This window comes from Choloepus didactylus, chromosome 24 (genome assembly GCF_015220235.1).
Source record: "Choloepus didactylus isolate mChoDid1 chromosome 24, mChoDid1.pri, whole genome shotgun sequence".
Lineage (NCBI taxonomy): Eukaryota > Metazoa > Chordata > Mammalia > Pilosa > Megalonychidae > Choloepus > Choloepus didactylus.
This window is the reverse complement of record NC_051330.1, coordinates 9,702,258-9,722,719: the sequence shown is the minus strand read 5'-3', so window position 1 is coordinate 9,722,719 and position 20,462 is coordinate 9,702,258. Positions and strand designations below refer to the sequence as shown.

General features: G+C 38.0%; 1 protein-coding gene across 2 annotated transcripts in view; it reads right to left on the bottom strand.

Annotated features, from left to right (window-relative positions):
* Nucleotides 1-19,505, bottom strand: part of RPS6KA2 (ribosomal protein S6 kinase A2) — a 482,219-nt gene extending 462,714 nt beyond the window's left edge. The window contains exons 1-2 of one of the 2 annotated variants that reach the window (XM_037817711.1): nt 19,376-19,505; nt 15,589-15,648 (exon numbers count right to left, since the gene is read on the bottom strand). In XM_037817711.1, the coding sequence (XP_037673639.1) occupies nt 15,589-15,648; nt 19,376-19,438 (123 nt within the window). In that variant the 5' untranslated portion in view covers nt 19,439-19,505. The remainder of the gene's footprint in view (nt 1-15,588; nt 15,649-19,375) is intronic. The other variant, XM_037817713.1, reaches the window with a different exon arrangement.
* Between the last annotated feature and the right edge of the window lie 957 nt (nt 19,506-20,462).

The following is a 20,462-nucleotide window of genomic DNA, read 5'->3' as shown; positions in this document are numbered from 1 at the left end:
AAAGGATGGAAAAAAATATTTCATGCAAGCTACAGCCAAAAGAAAGCAGGTGTAGCAATATTAATCTCAGATAAAATAGACTTCAAATGCAGGGATGTTTTGAGAGACAAAGAAGGCCACTACATACTAATAAAAGGGGCAATTCAGCAAGAAGAAATAACAATCGTAAATGTCTATGCACCCAATCAAGGTGCCACAAAATACATGAGAGAAACATTGGCAAAACTAAAGGAAGCAATTGATGTTTCCACAATAATTGTGGGAGACTTCAACACATCACTCTCTCCTATAGATAGATCAACCAGACAGAAGACCAATAAGGAAATTGAAAACCTAAACAATCTGATAAATGAATTAGATTTAACAGACATCTACAGGACATTACATCCCAAATCACCAGGATACACATACTTTTCTAGTGCTCACGGAACTTTCTCCAGAATAGATCATATGCTGGGACATAAAACAAGCCTCAATAAATTTAAAAAGATTGAAATTATTCAAAGCACATTCTCTGACCACAATGGAATACAATTAGAAGTCAATAACCATCAGAGACTTAGAAAATTCACAAATACCTGGAGGTTAAACAACACACTCCTAAACAATCAGTGGGTTAAAGAAGAAATAGCAAGAGAAATTGCTAAATATATAGAGACGAATGAAAATGAGAACACAACATACCAAAACCTATGGGATGCAGCAAAAGCAGTGCTAAGGGGGAAATTTATAGCACTAAACGCATATATTAAAAAGGAAGAAAGAGCCAAAATCAAAGAACTAATGGATCAACTGAAGAAGCTAGAAAATGAACAGCAAACCAATCCTAAACCAAGTACAAGAAAAGAAATAACAAGGATTAAAGCAGAAATAAATGACATAGAGAACAAAAAAACAATAGAAAGGATAAATATCACCAAAAGTTGGTTCTTTGAGAAGATCAACAAGATTGACAAGCCCCTAGCTAGACTGACAAAATCAAAAAGAGAGAAGACCCATATAAACAAAATAATGAATGAAAAAGGTGACATAACTGCAGATCCTGAAGAAATTAAAAAAATTATAAGAGGATATTATGAACAACTGTATGGCAACAAACTGGATAATGTAGAAGAAATGGACAATTTCCTGGAAACATATGAACAACCTAGACTGACCAGAGAAGAAATAGAAGACCTCAACCAACCCATCACAAGCAAAGAGATCCAATCAGTCATCAAAAATCTTCCCACAAATAAATGCCCAGGGCCAGATGGCTTCACAGGGGAATTCTACCAAACTTTCCAGAAAGAACTGACACCAATCTTACTCAAACTCTTTCAAAACATTGAAAAAAATGGAACACTACCTAACTCATTTTATGAAGCTAACATCAATCTAATACCAAAACCAGGCAAAGATGCTACAAAAAAGGAAAACTACCGGCCAATCTCCCTAATGAATATAGATGCAAAAATCCTCAACAAAATACTTGCAAATCGAATCCAAAGACACATTAAAAAAATCATACACCATGACCAAGTGGGGTTCATTCCAGGCATGCAAGGATGGTTCAACATCAGAAAAACAATCAATGTATTACAACACATTAAAAACTCGAAAGGGAAAAATCAATTGATCATCTCAATAGATGCTGAAAAAGCATTTGACAAAATCCAACATCCCTTTTTGATAAAAACACTTCAAAAGGTAGGAATTGAAGGAAACTTCCTCAACATGATAAAGAGCATATATGAAAAACCCACAGCCAGCATAGTACTCAATGGTGAGAGACTGAAAGCCTTCCCTCTAAGATCAGGAACAAGACAAGGATGCCCGCTGTCACCACTGTTATTCAACATTGTGCTGGAAGTGCTAGCCAGGGCAAACCGGCAAGACAAAGAAATAAAAGGCATCCAAATTGGAAAAGAAGAAGTAAAACTGTCATTGTTTGCAGATGATATGATCTTATATCTAGAAAACCCTGAGAAATCAACGATACACCTACTAGAGCTAATAAACAAATTTAGCAAAGTAGCGGGATACAAGATTAATGCACATAAGTCAGTAATGTTTCTATATGCTAGAAATGAACAAACTGAAGAGACACTCAAGAAAAAGATACCATTTTCAATAGCAACTAAAAAAATCAAGTACCTAGGAATCAACTTAACCAAAGATGTAAAAGACCTATACAAAGAAAACTACATAACTCTACTAAAAGAAATAGAAGGGGACCTTAAAAGATGGAAAAATATTCCATGTTCATGGATAGGAAGGCTAAATGTCATTAAGATGTCAATTCTACCCAAACTCATCTACAGATTCAATGCAATCCCAATCAAAATTCCAACAACCTACTTTGCAGACTTGGAAAAGCTAGTTATCAAATTTATTTGGAAAGGGAAGATGCCTCGAATTGCTAAAGACACTCTAAAAAAGAAAAACGAAGTGGGAGGACTTACACTCCCTGACTTTGAAGCTTATTATAAAGCCACAGTTGCCAAGACAGCATGGTACTGGCACAAAGATAGACATATAGATCAATGGAATCGAATTGAGAATTCAGAGATAGACCCTCAGATCTATGGCCGACTGATCTTTGATAAGGCCCCCAAAGTCACCGAACTGAGCCATAATGGTCTTTTCAACAAATGGGGCTGGGAGAGTTGGATATCCATATCCAAAAGAATGAAAGAGGACCCCTACCTCACCCCCTACACAAAAATTAACTCAAAATGGACCAAAGATCTCAATATAAAAGAAAGTACCATAAAACTCCTAGAAGATAATGTAGGAAAACATCTTCAAGACCTTGTATTAGGAGGCCACTTCCTAGACTTTACACCCAAAGCACAAGCAACAAAAGAGAAAATAGATAAATGGGAACTCCTCAAGCTTAGAAGTTTCTGCACCTCAAAGGAATTTCTCAAAAAGGTAAAGAGGCAGCCAACTCAATGGGAAAAAATTTTTGGAAACCATGTATCTGACAAAAGACTGATATCTTGCATATACAAAGAAATCCTACAACTCAATGACAATAGTACAGACAGCCCAATTATAAAATGGGCAAAAGATTTGAAAAGACAGTTCTCTGAAGAGGAAATACAAATGACCAAGAAACACATGAAAAAATGTTCAGCTTCACTAGCTATTAGAGAGATGCAAATTAAGACCACAATGAGATACCATCTAACACCGGTTAGAATGGCTGCCATTAAACAAACAGGAAACTACAAATGCTGGAGGGGATGTGGAGAAATTGGAACTCTTATTCATTGTTGGTGGGACTGTATAATGGTTCAGCCACTCTGGAAGTCAGTCTGGCAGTTCCTTAGAAAACTAGATATAGAGCTACCATTCGATCCAGCGATTGCACTCCTCGGTATATACCCGGAAGATCGGAAAGCAGTGACACGAACAGATATCTGCACGCCAATGTTCATAGCAGCATTATTCACAATTGCCAAGAGATGGAAACAACCCAAATGTCCTTCAACAGATGAGTGGATAAATAAAATGTGGTATATACACACGATGGAATACTACGCGGCAGTAAGAAGGAACGATCTGGTGAAACATATGACAACATGGATGAACCTTGAAGACATAATGCTGAGCGAAATAAGCCAGGCACAAAAAGAGAAATATTATATGCTACCACTAATGTGAACTTTGAAAAATGTAAAACAAATGGTTTATAATGTAGAATGTAGGGGAACTAGCAGTAGAGAGCAATTAAGGAAGGGGGAACAATAATCCAGGAAGAACAGATAAGCTATTTAACGTTCTGGGGATGCCCAGAAATGACTATGGTCTGTTAATTTCTGATGGTTGTAGTAGGAACAAGTTCACTGAAATGTTGCTATATTATGTAACTTTCTTGGGGTAAAGTAGGAACATGTTGGAAGTTAAGCAGTTATCTTAGGTTAGTTGTCTTTTTCTTACTCCCTTGCTATGGTCTCTTTGAAATGCTCTTTTATTGTATGTTTGTTTTCTTTTTAACTTTTTTTTTCATACAGGTGATTTGAAAAAAGAAGGGAAAGTTAAAAAAAAAAAAAAAAAAAAAAAAAAAAAAGAAAAAAGACAAACAAGGGGAAAAAAAAAAAAAAGATGTAGTGCCCCCTTGAGGAGCCTGTGGAGAATGCAGGGGTATTCGCCTACCCCACCTCCATGGTTGCTAACATGACCACAGACATAGGGGACTGGTGGTTTGATGGGTTGAGCCCTCTACCATAAGTTTTACCCTTGGGAAGACGGTTGCTGCAAAGGAGAGGCTAGGCCTCCCTGTATTTGTGCCTAAGAGTCTCCCCCTGAATGCCTCTTTGTTGCTCAGATGTGGCCCTCTCTCTCTGGCTAAGCCAACTTGAAAGGTGAAATCACTGCCCTCCCCCCTACGTGGGATCAGACACCCAGGGAAGTGAATCTCCCTGGCAACGTGGAATATGACTCCCAGGGAGGAATGTAGACCTGGCACCGTGGGACAGAGAACATCTTCTTGACCAAAAGGGGGATGTGAAAGGAAATGAAATAAGCTTCAGTGGCAGAGAGATTCCAAAAGGAGCCGAGAGGTCACTCTGGTGGGCACTCTTATGCACACTTTAGACAACCCTTTTTAGGTTCTAAAGAATTGGGGTAGCTGGTGGTGGATACCTGAAACTATCAAACTACAACCCAGAACCCATGAATCTCGAAGACAGTTGTATAAAAATGTAGCTTATGAGGGGTGACAATGGGATTGGGAAAGCCATAAGGACCAAACACCACTTTGTCTAGTTTATGGATGGATGTGTAGAAAAGTAGGGGAGGGAAACAGACAGACAAAGGTACCCAGTGTTCTTTTTTACTTCAATTGCTCTTTTTCACTCTAATTATTATTCTTGTTATTTTTGTGTGTGTGCTAATGAAGGTGTCAGGGATTGATTTAGGTGATGAATGTACAACTATGTAATGGTACTGTAAACAATCGAAAGTACAATTTGTTTTGTATGACTGCGTGGTATGTGAATATATAACAAAAAAATTATTTAAAAAAAAAAAAAAAAAAAAAAAAAAAAAAAAAAAAGAGCTAAAGCTGTAAAACTCTTAGAAGAAAACACAGGGCAAGATCTTTAGGACCTTGTGATAGGCAATGGATTCTTTTAGACTTTACAACAAAAGTGCAAATAACAAAAGAAAAAAATAGATAAATTGGATTTCATCAAACTTAAAAACTTGTGTGCATCAAAAGACATTATCTAGAAATTGAGAAGACAACCTACAGAATGGGAGAAGATATTCACAAACCACAGATATGATAACGGCTTAATATCAGGAATATATAAAGAACTTCTACAGCACAATGATGAAAAGAGAAACAACCCAATTTAAAAATATGCAAAGGACTTGAATACACATTTCTTCAAAGAAGATATACAAGTGTCCAACAAGCACCTGAGAAGATACTTAACATCATTAGTCATTAGGGAAATGCAAATGAAATCATAATGAGAAACCATTTTTCACACACTGGAATGGCTATTATTTTAAAAACAGAAAATAATTGGTGCTGGAGAGGATGCAAGAAAGGAAAGTTAGTGCATTGGTAGAAAGTAAAATGGTGCAGCTGCTGTGAAAAACAGTTCGGCGTTTCCTCAGAAAGTTAATCATAGAACTACTATATGATGTAGCAATTCCACTTCTGGGTATATACCGAAAAGAATTGAAAGCAGGGACTCGCACAGATATTCTTACACCAATGTTCATAGCAGCATTATTCCTAATAGCAAAAGGTGAAAGCAAACCAAACATCCATCAGCAGATAAACAGACAAGCAAAATATGATTTCTTCACATAGTGGAATATTACTCAGCCTTCAAAAGAAATGAAGTTCTGATACCTGCTACAAAATGGATGAACCTTGAAGACATCATGTTGAGTGAAATAAGCTGGATGCAAAATGACAAATGGCTGTATGATCTCACTTATACGAAATAACTAGAATACGCACACTCATAGAGACAGAAAGTAGAGTGCAGGCTGGGTGGTGGGGGTGGTGGTGAGGGGAAACGGGAAGATAATGCATAATGGATGTAAGCTTTCTGTTTGGGATGATGGGAAAGTTCTGGTAATAGGTGGTGGTGAGGGTACCACAATATCTTGAATGTGATCAATCCCACTGAATGGTACACTTGGTATGGGCAATTTTAAGTTGCTTATACATTTCCAGAATTAAAAAAAAAAAAAAATGACTGAAGACGCAATGACAATTAAATGCAATACGCAATCCTGGGCTGGATCTAATAACGAAGGAGAAAAGTCCAGAAGGACATGATTGGGATATAGGAAAAAAATTGGAATATAAACCATAAACTTTATATCAGTGTTAAATTTCTTGAACTTGATAACTGTACTTAAGGTGTTTACAGAAGTGTTTCCTTGTTCTTAGGAAACATACATGGAAATATTAAGAGTTCAAGGAACATGATGTATACATGTGTGCTGGTTTGAATCTTTTATGTACCCCACAAAAACCATGTTCTTTTAATCCAGTTTTGTGGTGTAGACTTATTGTGGGTGGGATCTTTTGCTTAAAATATTTTCATGGAGATGTGACCCCACCCATTCAAGGTGGGTCTTAATTAGTTACTGGAGTCCTTAAGAAGCTGAGAGAGAGAGAGAGAGTTCAGAGCTGACATAGACCCAGACATTTGGAGATGCTAAGCTAAGAGATGAAACCCAGAGTTTGCCCTGGAGAAGCTAAGTGAGAACCCAGATGCTTAAGGAGAAAGCCACTGGAATCAGAAGCTGAAAGTAATGCAACCTGAGAGGAAAGGACCTGCAGACACCAGCCACGTGCCTTCCCAGCTGACAGGTGTTCCGGATGCCATCAGCCTTTTCCTCAGAGAAGGTATCTATTTCTTGATGCTTTGATTTGGACATTTTCATGACCTTAGTACTGTAAATTTGTGAACTAATAAACCCTTATTGTAAAAGCCAATCTATTTCTGGTATATTGCATTTTTGACAGCTTTAGCAAACTGGAACAAACCTACTCTCAAAGGTTCAGAAAAATAGATAACTAGATAACGGATAGATGGGTGGATGGATGAAGGGATAGAGACAATAATAATGGCAAAGTTGGCAAGATGTTCAAAGTTGTAGATATGGGTATCTGGGTATCTGGATGGGTGGGTGAGTGTGTATGGGGGATTATAGTTGGAGTTCTCTGCATAGGTTTTGTATTATTTTTGCAAGTGTCCTGTAAGCTTGAAATTATTTCAAGATAGAGAGTTAAAAGGGGAAAAAAGGCAAAGTCTCTGCCAAAGACTTTGAGACTTAGACCCATGAACCAACAATACCAGATTTCTCACATGTGCTATAGAATCTAGAGGATGCCGTATCAATATCTGACAGCACACACATAAGTGAACTTCTCACCATGGCCACTACTACCCCCTCATTCCAACCACCAACTTCTCTTTCCTAGGCTATTATAGTAGCCTACTAACCGATCTCACTGACACTCTTTCCCCCATAAGTTTCATCCTTCTTTACCATAGCCAGAGTGATTTTTTGGAAAACAAATGAAATCACTTCATTTCCCTGCTTAGAAGTCTCCATTGGCTTCCTAGAAAAAACTAGAATAGAATCCAAAGACCTTACCCCAGTTTCCCCACCCTTCTTATCATCTGGCCCTGGCTTACTTCTGCACCTGTGTCTGCTGCCTGCCTGCTCCAGGTACCCGAGCCTGCTTCCTGTACCTCAACATGCCAGCTGGGTACTTCCTGAGGCCTTTAAATTTGCCATTCCTTCTGCTTGAATCTTCCCCCAGATCCTTGTAACATTGGTTTCTTCCCTTTGTTCATGTCCCAGCTTAGATGTCACCTACTCAGAGAAGCCTTCTCTAATCATTACTGCCAAGCCCCAAGTCACTCTCTATCATGCTGTTTTACTTTCTCCCTAGCACAGCTCTATATGGAATGATCTGAGAAAGTTAGTTGTTTATTTATGAGAACACTAAAATATGAGATCCTGATCACTGAATCATGGCACCTCACACAGTGTGAGGCATCTGGCTACTGATCAGCAAGCATTTGTGGGAAGCATGAAAGGGTGACTGGCGGGAGGTGGAGAGGAAGCAAAGAAGAAAGAGAAGGAAATCGGATTGAACCAGACGTACAGCTTGGTATCCCTGCCCAGGGATGTATATAAGATCTTTCATCATGTCAAGAAGGGAACTTTAGGAAATCACCCTGTTGTCACTGCTGTTATTCTATTGCCTTGGAAATATGCATTCAGGTGTCTGAATCCTCAAATAGAACCGAGTTCCTGAATAGCAGGGGCTTCATGTCTTATTCATGTCTATGTCTCATGTGCCTACTATAGTGTCTAGCTTAAAACAGATGTGCAATAAATGGTTATAGAACTGAACTATTTACTCAAGCAGATTTTGAATGTTTACCTCTCATTTTATTTGTATATAGGTTATATATTGTTTTCTCCATTCAGTCTATGTGAGATGGAAGAGGTAAGAATCCAAGTTTAGGGGCCGAGGATTTTCAGCCCATCTTCATCATTCCTGTGGAACCCTTTACAAGATGGAAACGGCCTGAAGATATTTCCCTCATGGGTTACTCAGTATGCATTTGGCACCGTGGAATGTTTTGGTAGTACATCTTGGAAAAAAAAATGTTTTAATGATTCCTGGGAGAGTTTTATGACTCACATAAATTGCAAATCTGTGTCTTGACACACAGCTCCCAGCTGCATCTATGTTAAAAGGGTAGGCTTTTTTGTTTTTACTCTTTATATCTTCAGAATAACTGAAGGACAGTAACCTACACAATTTTCTAACTGATACCTTGCATCTTACCCAAACACATACTGCATTATTTATGGAGGAAAATTGACTCAATTTATATATATATACTGTATATCTTCTCTTGAAATCATTGCTCAATTATCCATTCGAGATTAATAAAATATAGGAAATTTTTAATTCTTGTAATTCAATAATTGATCGCAGCTATAACAGAGATACTAGTCTCCATCCTGCCCCCAAACAAGATAGGATAATTTTCAAAAGCATCTCCAGCTAAGTTACTATGGATTTTTATCTATATGTGAACAAAAACACACAATTTTTATATTTTTCCCATTTGAACTGAGAAGGAAAGAGAATTTAAAAGGAGAAAAGGAAAGAGAATCACCATGTGCCAAGGTAGAGTCTTTGAGCTCGATCCAGCACTTGGCAAAGGAGGAAACACAGCATGTGAACCACAGTGGCCTTTCCACCAAAAGAGCCACACCTGCTGGAGCTAAACTCTCCAGAAGATTCTAGAAGGGGGCAAAGCACAAGCACTACCCCTACCCAAAGGGAAGGCCTGATCTACAGCATCTGATCCTGCGCCATGATTCTATTGGCCAATCACCTTCCACCCAACATCAAGCACATTAGGGGGGAGTCGGTGTATCCAGAAGGAGAAAATACATCAGTGGAAAAGCTTTGGTTTGTGATTCTCTTATTCATTGGTTCTCTGATACCCTTGGCAAATTACATCATCTCTTGTGCCTCAATTTCACCCCCACAGAAAAGGGTGGAAATTTTAGAACACCCCTTAACTTCTCAGGGTTCAGATGCATACTAAAAGGCAGTGTTGTTATTTTTTTCCCATCATTGAATGTTTCTGCAGATGGACAGGTGCATCATCATACCTGAGAAGTTAAAAGACACATCAAATTTAATTTTAGGGCTTTCTCCATCCTACAATTCTGCACATTATAGTATAGGGAACAGACAGCATTAAATGGTTGCTTTGCTTCAGGATTTAGCAACTAATGCAACACAGAAGATTATTTTTGGCTGTGATAGGGTAAGCATTATGTCCCCCAGAGAACCAGTGTTTTCTTTATGAGGTCATCCGTAAAATCACTGTGTTGTAGGAAATGCCTGGGGGCTCTTAGTCTATTCTTGCACTGTCTCTAGAAAGGTGGCATTTGTTTGTTCACAAATGCTAGCACCAGTGTATAATAAGATATGAAGGATTTGTTTACTAGTCTACATATGGGATAATGTTGCCTCCCGATTACAGGAAATGATGTCCAACTGGGACCCGTGTTTTAGCGAGAGTGCTCAGTTAATGCTAACTAGATAATCATTTTATTTTCAGAGAGAATGCACTCTGGGAAATGTGCTAATTCTGACTTTGTTACAGAAGCAGAGAAATGAGGATCGCAGAAACCGAAAGTAACTGTAAATCATCATCACACGTCCAGTAACGATTAATGACTATCATTTAAGTGCAAATGATATAACCAAAAGGACAGATGTCTATAGATGACAAAAGCCAGACTTCCTGTCTTTTGTTGATTCTTGCAAACAATTACCACCTGTTCACCAAATAATACATTCTACCAATTTCTGTTACAATATCATAAACTTTTCCTTCCTGCCTGCCTCCATAAATGCTAACATTTCACAAAGCTAATGTTATCATTACCCACCCCACGGTGCATTTCAGCACAGACGGGGTTTTTAATATTTTAGGTACATCACTCTTTTTCAAAATGCGTATTGTTTAATTGTTTACATTATCCCTCTGTAGAACTTCTACAATGCTGAAAGTAGTCCCTGTCTTTTGCTGGACAGAAAAGCAATAAGAAATGCAGATGCAAAAAGATTGACATAGTTAATGTGACTTAAAAAGACCGGCTTCTAGAGATGTGATAGATGCTTTCAAAGACTGATATAAGACAGTAATGGGAGATTGTTTTATCAGTCTTTTCTTTTTTCCAGGCTATTAACTACCTATAATTGCATTGTTCTTAATTGAATTTATTAGTTTTTAGACTTCATTATTCACCTTGCCTTATTTCTATTCAAACCAGCTTCCTTTTTCTTTTTTTTAAAGAGGATTAATGACACTCTGGATTCCAGGGATGGGTGAATTAATGTGCTAGAATTGACACATAACTCAGCCCTGATTGGGTAATGTCACTGCTGTCATCTTAACTTGAATCCAGAGAGTTCAGATAAAACTCTAGAATTGATTCTCTCCTTCAAGCTTGAGGTGTTCTCCAACATGTTCCTGAAAATTTCTTCCCAGGCCTTTTCCTGACTTCTTTCCCAGGGCTGAGAGATCTAGTGGCTCAAGCCTATTACCAGTTGCAGAAGTCAGAATGCTCATCATTGGAGGAAATTATAGTAATCAGTCTCAGAATTTCATAGAACATCATGCTTTGATGAACTTCTCACTAATCCACTTGATGCATTGAGGAAGACTCCATGAGTCAAGATGTGAACATACCCTACTTACCTCCTTAGCTAAAAAAAATGGTTTGGTGCTATACACTCAAGTATTCTCTTGAGTCAAAAAAAAAAAAGAAAAGAAAAAAGAGCTGTCTTCCTGCAGCCAAAACTCTGTCCAGCCCTCTCCTGCCAATTTATCACTCATATCAGGAAATGCCACTCTCCTTCACCCCTTTGCTGATATCTTTCAGTTCTGCATTAGGGATATCATAATTTCTGCTATCAAAACAGAATTACCCTAGTAGGAAATTACCCTAGTAGCCATTCATAAGGAAATAAAGTAAAAACCTGCTAATATTTTCAATAGATTCTCTGGATCTAGTCTTCTAAAGTTGATCAGATAAGAAAATGGTCTTTATGTGTACTAATAAACATAATCCTGAAATCTAAGCATTCTTAAAAATACATAAAACAGATTCTAGTTTATTCAGAGGCTGTTGTGTGACATTAAAAAATCACCTATTATTCTAAAATACATGGGGCTGGGGATCAAAGGTTAAAAAAATAGCACAAAGATACAAGAGTTTGGTGTTGACTTATAGTAAGGAGACTTAAATTCAACATTCTGGGAATGGTGAGTCAAGCCTTTGCACACTGCACATTTGCTCTCCCCCTCGCCTTATTCTAACCCCTTGCTCCTTCCTCCTGCCTTCCTGCAGTGGGCCTGGGGCAGGGTGAGAGGTAAGCACTCGATGTGCTGAAGTGAGGATGGCAATCCACACTCCGTTCTCTCCCAGAGCAGATTAATAAATGGGTTCTTGGTGTTTGTGCGGTTGATGAGGTCTGCCCCTAAGTTCTCTTGGTGTAATGTCCAAATCGTGTTTCCCAGACAACGAAGCTGCAGGTCAACTCTGGGCTGGTAATAAATTCACTAAATTCACCCCAAACTGCAAGGTTGCTTGGCAGCCAGTTGGACAACCTGATCCAGGCCCCTCCAGTCTGCACCACACTATCTGGGCCAGGTGAGGCAGGGTTATTTTTTCTGCATTTAACTTTAAAATCATTTAGCTATCATAATTCCTTAGCATTTCAACTTGCTTTATTATGCATAATCCGTGAAAAGAAGATCAGGAAGAAGGAAGATCACAAGTCCTTACATAACATAAACCATGAATGTCCATTGAATAAATGTGTTTCTAGATTTTTCTTTCCATGACTGTGATCTGTTTTGATACAGAGCCCCTTTAAATAGCCTCCAAAGAACACAGCTGAAGAAATATTTCTTAATGAAATCTGCCAAATTATTTTTTTCAGAGTTTGAAAAGAATGCCTGTCTATGATGTGCCAAATTAAATTAGACTAAAAGTCTACCCCCTTGATAAATACAACCTGAACTCCCCAGCACTGATACTCACTTCCTAAGAGAGGAAGCTTTTCTCTTAACAAGAGGTGAGGAAAGGGCACGTTGTATTAACACCCAAATTCAAACACAGGCTCCCTGTCTTACTTTCTATCTTTATACTAGACCTTAGCCAGAATTCTCTTTTCAGCAGTTGGACAGAGCCACGATGCTCTCTGCAATTGAACGAGACTCACACATTGAGACAGATACATGCATAAAGTATCCCAAATGAGTTCTATATGTAAAAAAATTATGTGAGAATATATTCCACAGAAGAAGGCCACTTCAATTAAAATAATTACAAGGTGGAGTAATTACAATCTTCTCCTCCTGTCTTCCAAGACAGGTCTTATTTACCTGCTTATCCTTCAATGCAGAGCATGGTTATCAATAACTATTGGTTGATTAAATGAATTAGTGAACAAACTGTTGTTGATCTGAATGATTTTTTCCAAATAAGATGACTCTTGATTGTCATACATGTTCAGATTAGCAAAAGCGCCAGAGTTTTTATACTCTGTTCAATTACCCTTTAATTTCCCTCTTTTATCTGAGCATTAATTTCTTCAATTAAAGTAGACATTGTAAATTACCACTCTGAAACCCAAGGGGGATGTACAAAGAAAAGCACGACCTCGGATAAAACTTAGACAATTGCATAGAATATCAAATAATATTCATCTGCTTCTAGCCTAAAAATTGCATGTTGAATTTTCAGCATCTTCTAACTTAAACATCAAGTCAACAATAAGTGATTCATGACACTATTTTCCATTATTCCTTCAAACACTGTATGGATTTTATCTAAATATCAATATTCTGTTCAGTAAGGGCTCTGCAAAAATATTAGTAAAATTTGTTGGGAAATCTTTTTCTTTATCTCTTAAGAACCAGAAGGCATACTGATCTTCCTATCATCTAGAAGAGTAAATATCAGGAAATCGTAATAATCTCCTCTATTTTGTATTCCATTATCAAAAATAACTTTTTAAGAGGTCAGTTGCTTTTATCACATTCATGCAAAAGATTCACATCTAGATCTCCATCAAAAATGCAAAGGATAAGACAACCTGAGACTAGGAGGTCTTAAGGAAATAAATATTGTTGAAGAATAAAAAAGGTTCTTTCTTATTTGGTTAAGTACTTTTGAACACATCATGCCACACAATCCCGTTGCTCAGTTTGAGCTTACCCAAATGAATGGCCTAAGAATTCCTATTTTGGCTTGATGCCCCGTAGCCTGTCTCCTGGACTTAATTGCTAAATTACCACATTAATCTGCTTGCAACACTTAAGGCTCATTGGAAATCAAAGTTTCCAAAAACAACTTTTTAACTTTAAAATCATTTAGCTATCATAATTAAATAAAACCTTAATAGGTGTTATTATTAAGGTGTTATTTAAAATGACAGGCAGTGGCTTGCTTTCTTGGAGATCCCAGGTCTTAGACCTTAGTTTGTGTGCAGGGTACTCCTTTTTTCCTTCCCCCTTCTGTTTGTAAGCTATTGGATCGAACACCCATTTTTTTCATGAGATTTGCTGGTTTACGTGTCTTCTCCCTCTGTGACTTCTATGGAACTAGAAAAAGCAGAGATATGCCTAGTCTCCCAGGAGAATGCAAAAGGGCATTGGCAGGCCAAACATTTTGTTCAAATATGTAGCAAGATCATTGCAAAGCTAGAAATAGAGTTGGGGCTCCAGACTTCCAGGTCAGCAACAAAAGCAAAAGAACCTTGAAAGGCTGCCAGCTAAAGATGAGGCAGCTTAAAGCTACTTTGCTTTATTTAACCATGTCATTCGATCATTAGATTCTGTGGTGCTTGGCTTATAATTTGTATTGGTGTGCATACATTTAGATGGTGGCAAAATGCAGTTTTCAGCATCTGGGTAGAACTACAGAGTAAAATCGGTAATGTTCATTGATCCAATCTCCCCAGGTTGTAATACCCAGCCAGCTATTTTTAAATGTCGACAGAGTTGCAAATTTTACAACTTTTATGGTTCCAGGTGGTCTATATTTGAGCAACTTTGGTTGCTAAGTCTCATTAATTGCCTTATCAACTTCCCATGGTTCCATCAGCCTCTGAGAGAATTTACTTCTTTAAGTGATAGAAATATGGTGGCTTAAATAGAATTCTTTTACCACACTTCAGTGCAACGTTAGGATTTAGCTCTTTCATGCCCAGTGTCTCCCTCTGAGATCTGCTTGTTGTCACCAAAATCTCCACTTGGATACCAATATTGCCCTGGAGCATTCTGTTTTATTAAAGTCAGAGCTGAGTTCCTGCTACATGGTTCAGAAACACGTTCTTACATGAAGTGAAAGCTGAAAAATACACACCAAGCAACAGCTCATGATCTTTTTTCTTTGCCATTTTTTTCTACCTCAGGATATTATCATCTTAGAAATTTATCTAACCTTCTTATTTTCCAACATGACTCCCCCAGGCCTCCTTTTGCCAGTTGACCTCACAGCACTTCAATTCAACCTCTGGTCTCACAGAGTCCTTGATCTTCTGTTGTGTATACAGGAAAGTCTATTTCCTCACAAATGGAATTCACTTTTCTTCCATAGCTCTTTTGCACATCATTGAACATTTTGAGAATCTACATTTTCTGCTACCAACTGGTACAATTATTTATCACTTATTCCATGCCCCTGCTGGTTATATTATTAATAATATCCCATTTCCTCCCTTTAAAAGGCCCATACCAAAAAGACTGAATTTTTCCTTAGTCTATAGTTTTTCTTCCTATGTTCTAAGTATTCTTCTTGAGGGAAATTATTGAATATAATAGGCACATAATACATGCATATGCATACATATATTTGTGTATGTGTGTATGTATATATACATATTTCAGTAAAATAACTACCCATAGGCTATTAATTTCAGACTTCCATTTACCCCTCCATTCCGTCTGACATACCCAATCCCTCTAAATAATCAGGCTATGGTAAAACATGTATAATTACCTCTTCTGCAGCATCTTCTGTGGTGGGCTCTGCATCCAAGTCAACCTCCTCCTCAGGGGTCTGACAACAAAGATATATATTATCTATCATTATCATTACAAAGTTTTTGTAAACAGCATTATACAAGCAATCATATAAAGAAGGACTGAATAGATATTCAATACATGTAGCGTATGAAAACAGTTTTAAGCTCTCTTTTCATTTACATTTACTTGTAACTATAGGATGCTTCATTCCAGAAGTTAATCCTTCGCAAAACAGGTGGGACACAAGGCAGGGATTATTTATATCCAAAATAATAACTTACTAAATGAACCAAGTTTGTGTAATGGATATCACCATCAAAAGGAGAAGGAAGGTGATTTATTTAGCTCCCTGATAGTTTTGTGGAGCGGGGAGTGTGGATTTATATGCAGCTGAAAGGTTAAGATGGGCACAGAGAAGTGACAACCGAAGTTATCTGTAACCATTCCTGTTTTAATGGAATAAAATCACAATGTCAGGGGAATGCCTAAAGAATGAATTAAATCAAAGACAAGAGAGGTCCTAGCTCATTAAAATATAAAGCATGGCATTTCTGTATTATAAATATTAAACAGCCATGTCACAGTCTGAGTCTTTGCTTACAACTTAACGTGACTTTGGATAAATTGCCCAACTTGAGCCTCAGTTTCCTCATGTCGAAAACCAGGGACATAATAGTATCTACCTCATAGAGGTATGGAGAGAATGAATGAAATAATGGTAAGGCATTCAGCACATGTTACAGCACACAGTAAACTCAAAGTTAGCTATTATCATTGTTATTTTTTCTAGTTTTGCCATCTAACATCAGAGTCATTACACAAACTTGATTACAAGTCTTCAGGGATTCATGTTTTATCTGCATTGTTTAAAATGGTGATTTTCCTTTCTCTAACGCACTATGATATTCCAGAAAGAGAAGTCATGCTTATGCCTTTAAAGGAACGCAAATGAAATGGGTCAGCTAAACCGCCTGTCTGTTTCACATCCTTGCCTTGTTGTCATAGCTCTTATGCTCTCACCTCCTCCCAAAGCAAGCCCTGCATGCTACTGAAGCGATGGCTCTGAAAAGTCCTGCTTTTGAGGCACGTATTTAACTTGCAAAAATATAATTTGTGAAATACCGCCTGCTTTTTTTTAATGCTAGACTTTTCAGGGATTTTGTGACAATCCCAGTTTTTAATTAGCATGTTTCCTTGTCAACACTCCTTGTTCGTGGGCAAAATATACCATCCAAATACCTCAAAGCAATTCATAAAAGCACAAATATTTTCCCTAGACTGTCATATAGATTTCCCTGGGTATCATGTTCTTGAGTGAAGACAGTCTGAATAAAAGATATACGACTCTTTAGAACAATGAATCTCAAACTCAGTTTCCTCAGACCCTCAGATCACAGATTAGAAGATAGGTCAGAGAGGAAAACGGCTCATGAAGCTGTTATAGATCAAAGCTAAAATCCAGGAGCGCTGATTTCTAGCACCAAAAATCCAGTCATCACTCATGTCAAATTTGTGTACCAAGCAAATAAGCCAACAGGAGATTTTCCTATGAGAAAACTATGCAAATTTTTAACGCAAGGATTTTATGACATTTAAGTTAGAATTCAGAGGCCAAATTTACTCCATCTGGTTTTGCCCAATTTCTTGATATGTGAGTTATTATAATTCCATGCAACATAAAACACGAGCAAAGCTGGAGCATAAAACCAGCCCCTGCGCTCACAAATAAATTTTACAAAGATTTTACATCTTTGGAGGACTTGGAAGTTTCTTTCTGAACTTGAAGCACCTCAAGATCATTATTTAAGATTTAATCTTTTCTGTGGAAAGAACTCTGGTTTTCTGGACTCCAAATAAATAGGAATTTAATACTTTCTCTTAAATATGCATACTTCATAGGGTATTCCATACCGAAAAATTTACCCACGAACTCTGAAGAAAATTTCTTTTGCCCCAAGTGCCATTTAATTATCCAATTTTCAGTATTTGTTGTCGTCTACAGATCAACCACAAAAACTTGAAAAATTTGCCCTCTGGTATATATTGGGGTGGCAAAACACTGCAGAATATCAGTCAACTCTGCCTCAAATTCTTTCCATTTGGAAGTTCTTTCTAGAATAAACTTATTTTTAAAATAACGTGAATATATTGAATGCTAATTCACTTCCAGTTAATTTTGGAAAGATTTCAAACACAAGCTGCTCCTCAGAGCTTTCGTCAGTGGCACTAATGTAAATGGCAGAGCCCCACAGAGATTTTGCAAAGCCTTTCCCACTTCCTCTCTAGCATCCTTTCCGAGCTCTCATCATCAAATCACAAGTCCTAACACGAGCTCCCCTTCTGTGGCTTCCCAAGCATTGAGAGACTTACAGCTGGGCATCTTACACAAACAAAAGTAGTTAAGATAATCAGAAGAGCTTTAGAAAGTGCTGGTAAGTAGGAAAAGAACTTGTGGCTTAATAATTTGTTCAGTCATTAGTTCAATTTAAAAAAAAAAATTGAACTAATTTTATTTTTTTAAAAATCAACTATCTCTCAAAAGAAAAATAACTGGAAACTCTTGGCAGTGAAGGGCTCATTTTAAGACATTGTCTTCATTGTCAAAACAGCACCACGTACAAACAGAATAACCAATGCTGATAGCTGTGATGTCAGCCCTCTCCTAACTCAGGTAAAGCTCAAAAGGCAACAGATTGTGGGTGAGTCCATCTTAAAAACGGGTTTAATACCTATGCTATGCTCAGTTATCTATATAAAACACAGATACATATTTCAAGCACCATTCAGTTAGTTTTATTTCCCAGAAAAGTATTAAACATAAGATATTAAGTCAATTCTCTTCTAAAACAGAATCTCTCATTCAGTTTAAAATTGTTATATAAATGCTTCAATATATGGTAAGCATATTAAAAATACAATTTAAAAAAGAAAGGATTGAATTTATAGATATGATGTTTGGTACAGCAGATAAGGCAAAAATTAAAGCTTGGCTTTAGTAAGTTAATTGAAATTAGCAAATTTTCCAGTGCAATTTGTGTTGCTATAGACGCAGCACAGGTATATCTATCAATATGGTAGATCTTAATAACTTTGGGGAACTTTCTCTTCAGGGAAAAATATATGTTCATTTATGATTCAAATTAAACTAATCCAATTCCACAGAAGAGAGATTTTCACATCCCTGGGGAAGTGTGTCTGACAATTTAACCAGTCCTGGGGATAGGTTATTGATACTTTCATTTCATTATCTTTTCCCTTTATCTCCCAATCACTCCTCTTTATTTGAACAAACATCCTTTTAAGATTGCATTACGTTTATGCCTTCTGTTCCTTGAAGAATAATTCATCACGTATTTTGCCTTCTAGTTTCAGCTGCACTGTAGCAAATGGAAGTCTTCTAATTTAAAGCCACTTGTTGAAGGAAAATCAAAGTGATGCAGACTAGTTGGAAACATGCAAACACTTCAAGATATACGTACACTTTAACAAACATCCAGATGCCTTAAGAGCAACAATTTTTTTAACTCTATTCATTCTCATTTATATATTTGCTCTAAACACACACACTATATATATATATGGAGTGTATATATATAATGTACATACACATACGCCTGTACAGCATATGCAATGTACACAGATTGTCATATAGTAGTCACTCAATAAATATGAACTTGTTATATTAAATAAGCAGTCCATTTGCTACAGTTAGGATTGTCCAGGATACTACGAAAAGTACATATTTTCTTTTCTTTACTCACCTCTATTTCCATGGGTTCCACTTCTATCTTTTTCCATAGCTCCAACAACTGTGCAATTGGCATTTTTAAAAACTCTTCCCTTTCCTCTGATCAAGTATTGATAGTAAAAGAGAAAACAGAGACACCAAACAGTGCCGAGAGACAGACTGTATGTCAGAAACAAACAAAACCAGAGCCAGAGAGTGCGGGAGAGGATAGATGGTGCAAAATGAAACTAGCTGGGGCTCAGGGGAGGGACAGCCAGGCGCCGGGCTCCGGAGGGGGCTTGTGGGGCGGGGTTGGTGGGGGGCAGTCCCCAAGGTGGGGGGGGGGGGTGGTCTGCAATATGGCTGCTCGGGTGTGGGTCCTTCCCTGCCAATCCCACAGCTCCGTGAAGAGTTGCTGCTGCCTGCTCAGGCTTGGAAAGAGAAGAGGAGATACAATTGCAGCTTCAGAATCTCTAATGCGACTTTGGCAGAGAAAATGCTTCACTGGCAGCATCCAATTGTATTCCCTCCCTCTGCCCCCTCCCCCTTACATTGCCACTCTCTTCACTATACCCCCTCCCCCCCAACTATTTTACCTTAATTGGCTCTAAATGATGGGTAAAAGTTGAGGCTGAGGATGCTGCTACCATAGAAACTGCATAGCAACCACGGGCTGGGGAAGAGGGGGGAAAGAGAGGGAGGGGGTCAGTGCAGCAGGTGCTGTCCCCCTCACCATCCCCAGCACACACACACTCACACATACACACACACACACTTCCCCGTCCTTTGCCAAGGACCCCTCCAAGAGCTCACATGATCAGCCAATAAAATACTAGGGCACAAGGCAGGAAGCCAGTTGCAGCAAAATTGCTTTTTCTCCATCAATATTTAAGAGACTTCCCTATATCGTAGCAGGGCTACTAATTGAAGATCAAAAGCAACTGCCTCTCCCCCTCCTCCCCTTTTCCTTTTCTCCACCCCCATCACAAATGATAGGAAAACACACAAAGAGAAATGGGAGCCAGGCTTTGTCAGGGGCACCTGCTGCCCCTTAGCACGGTGGCTTCTACCTGTTAGTGCCCACGGCAGACTTGCGAGGACAGCTCTGGCCTTGCAGCTAA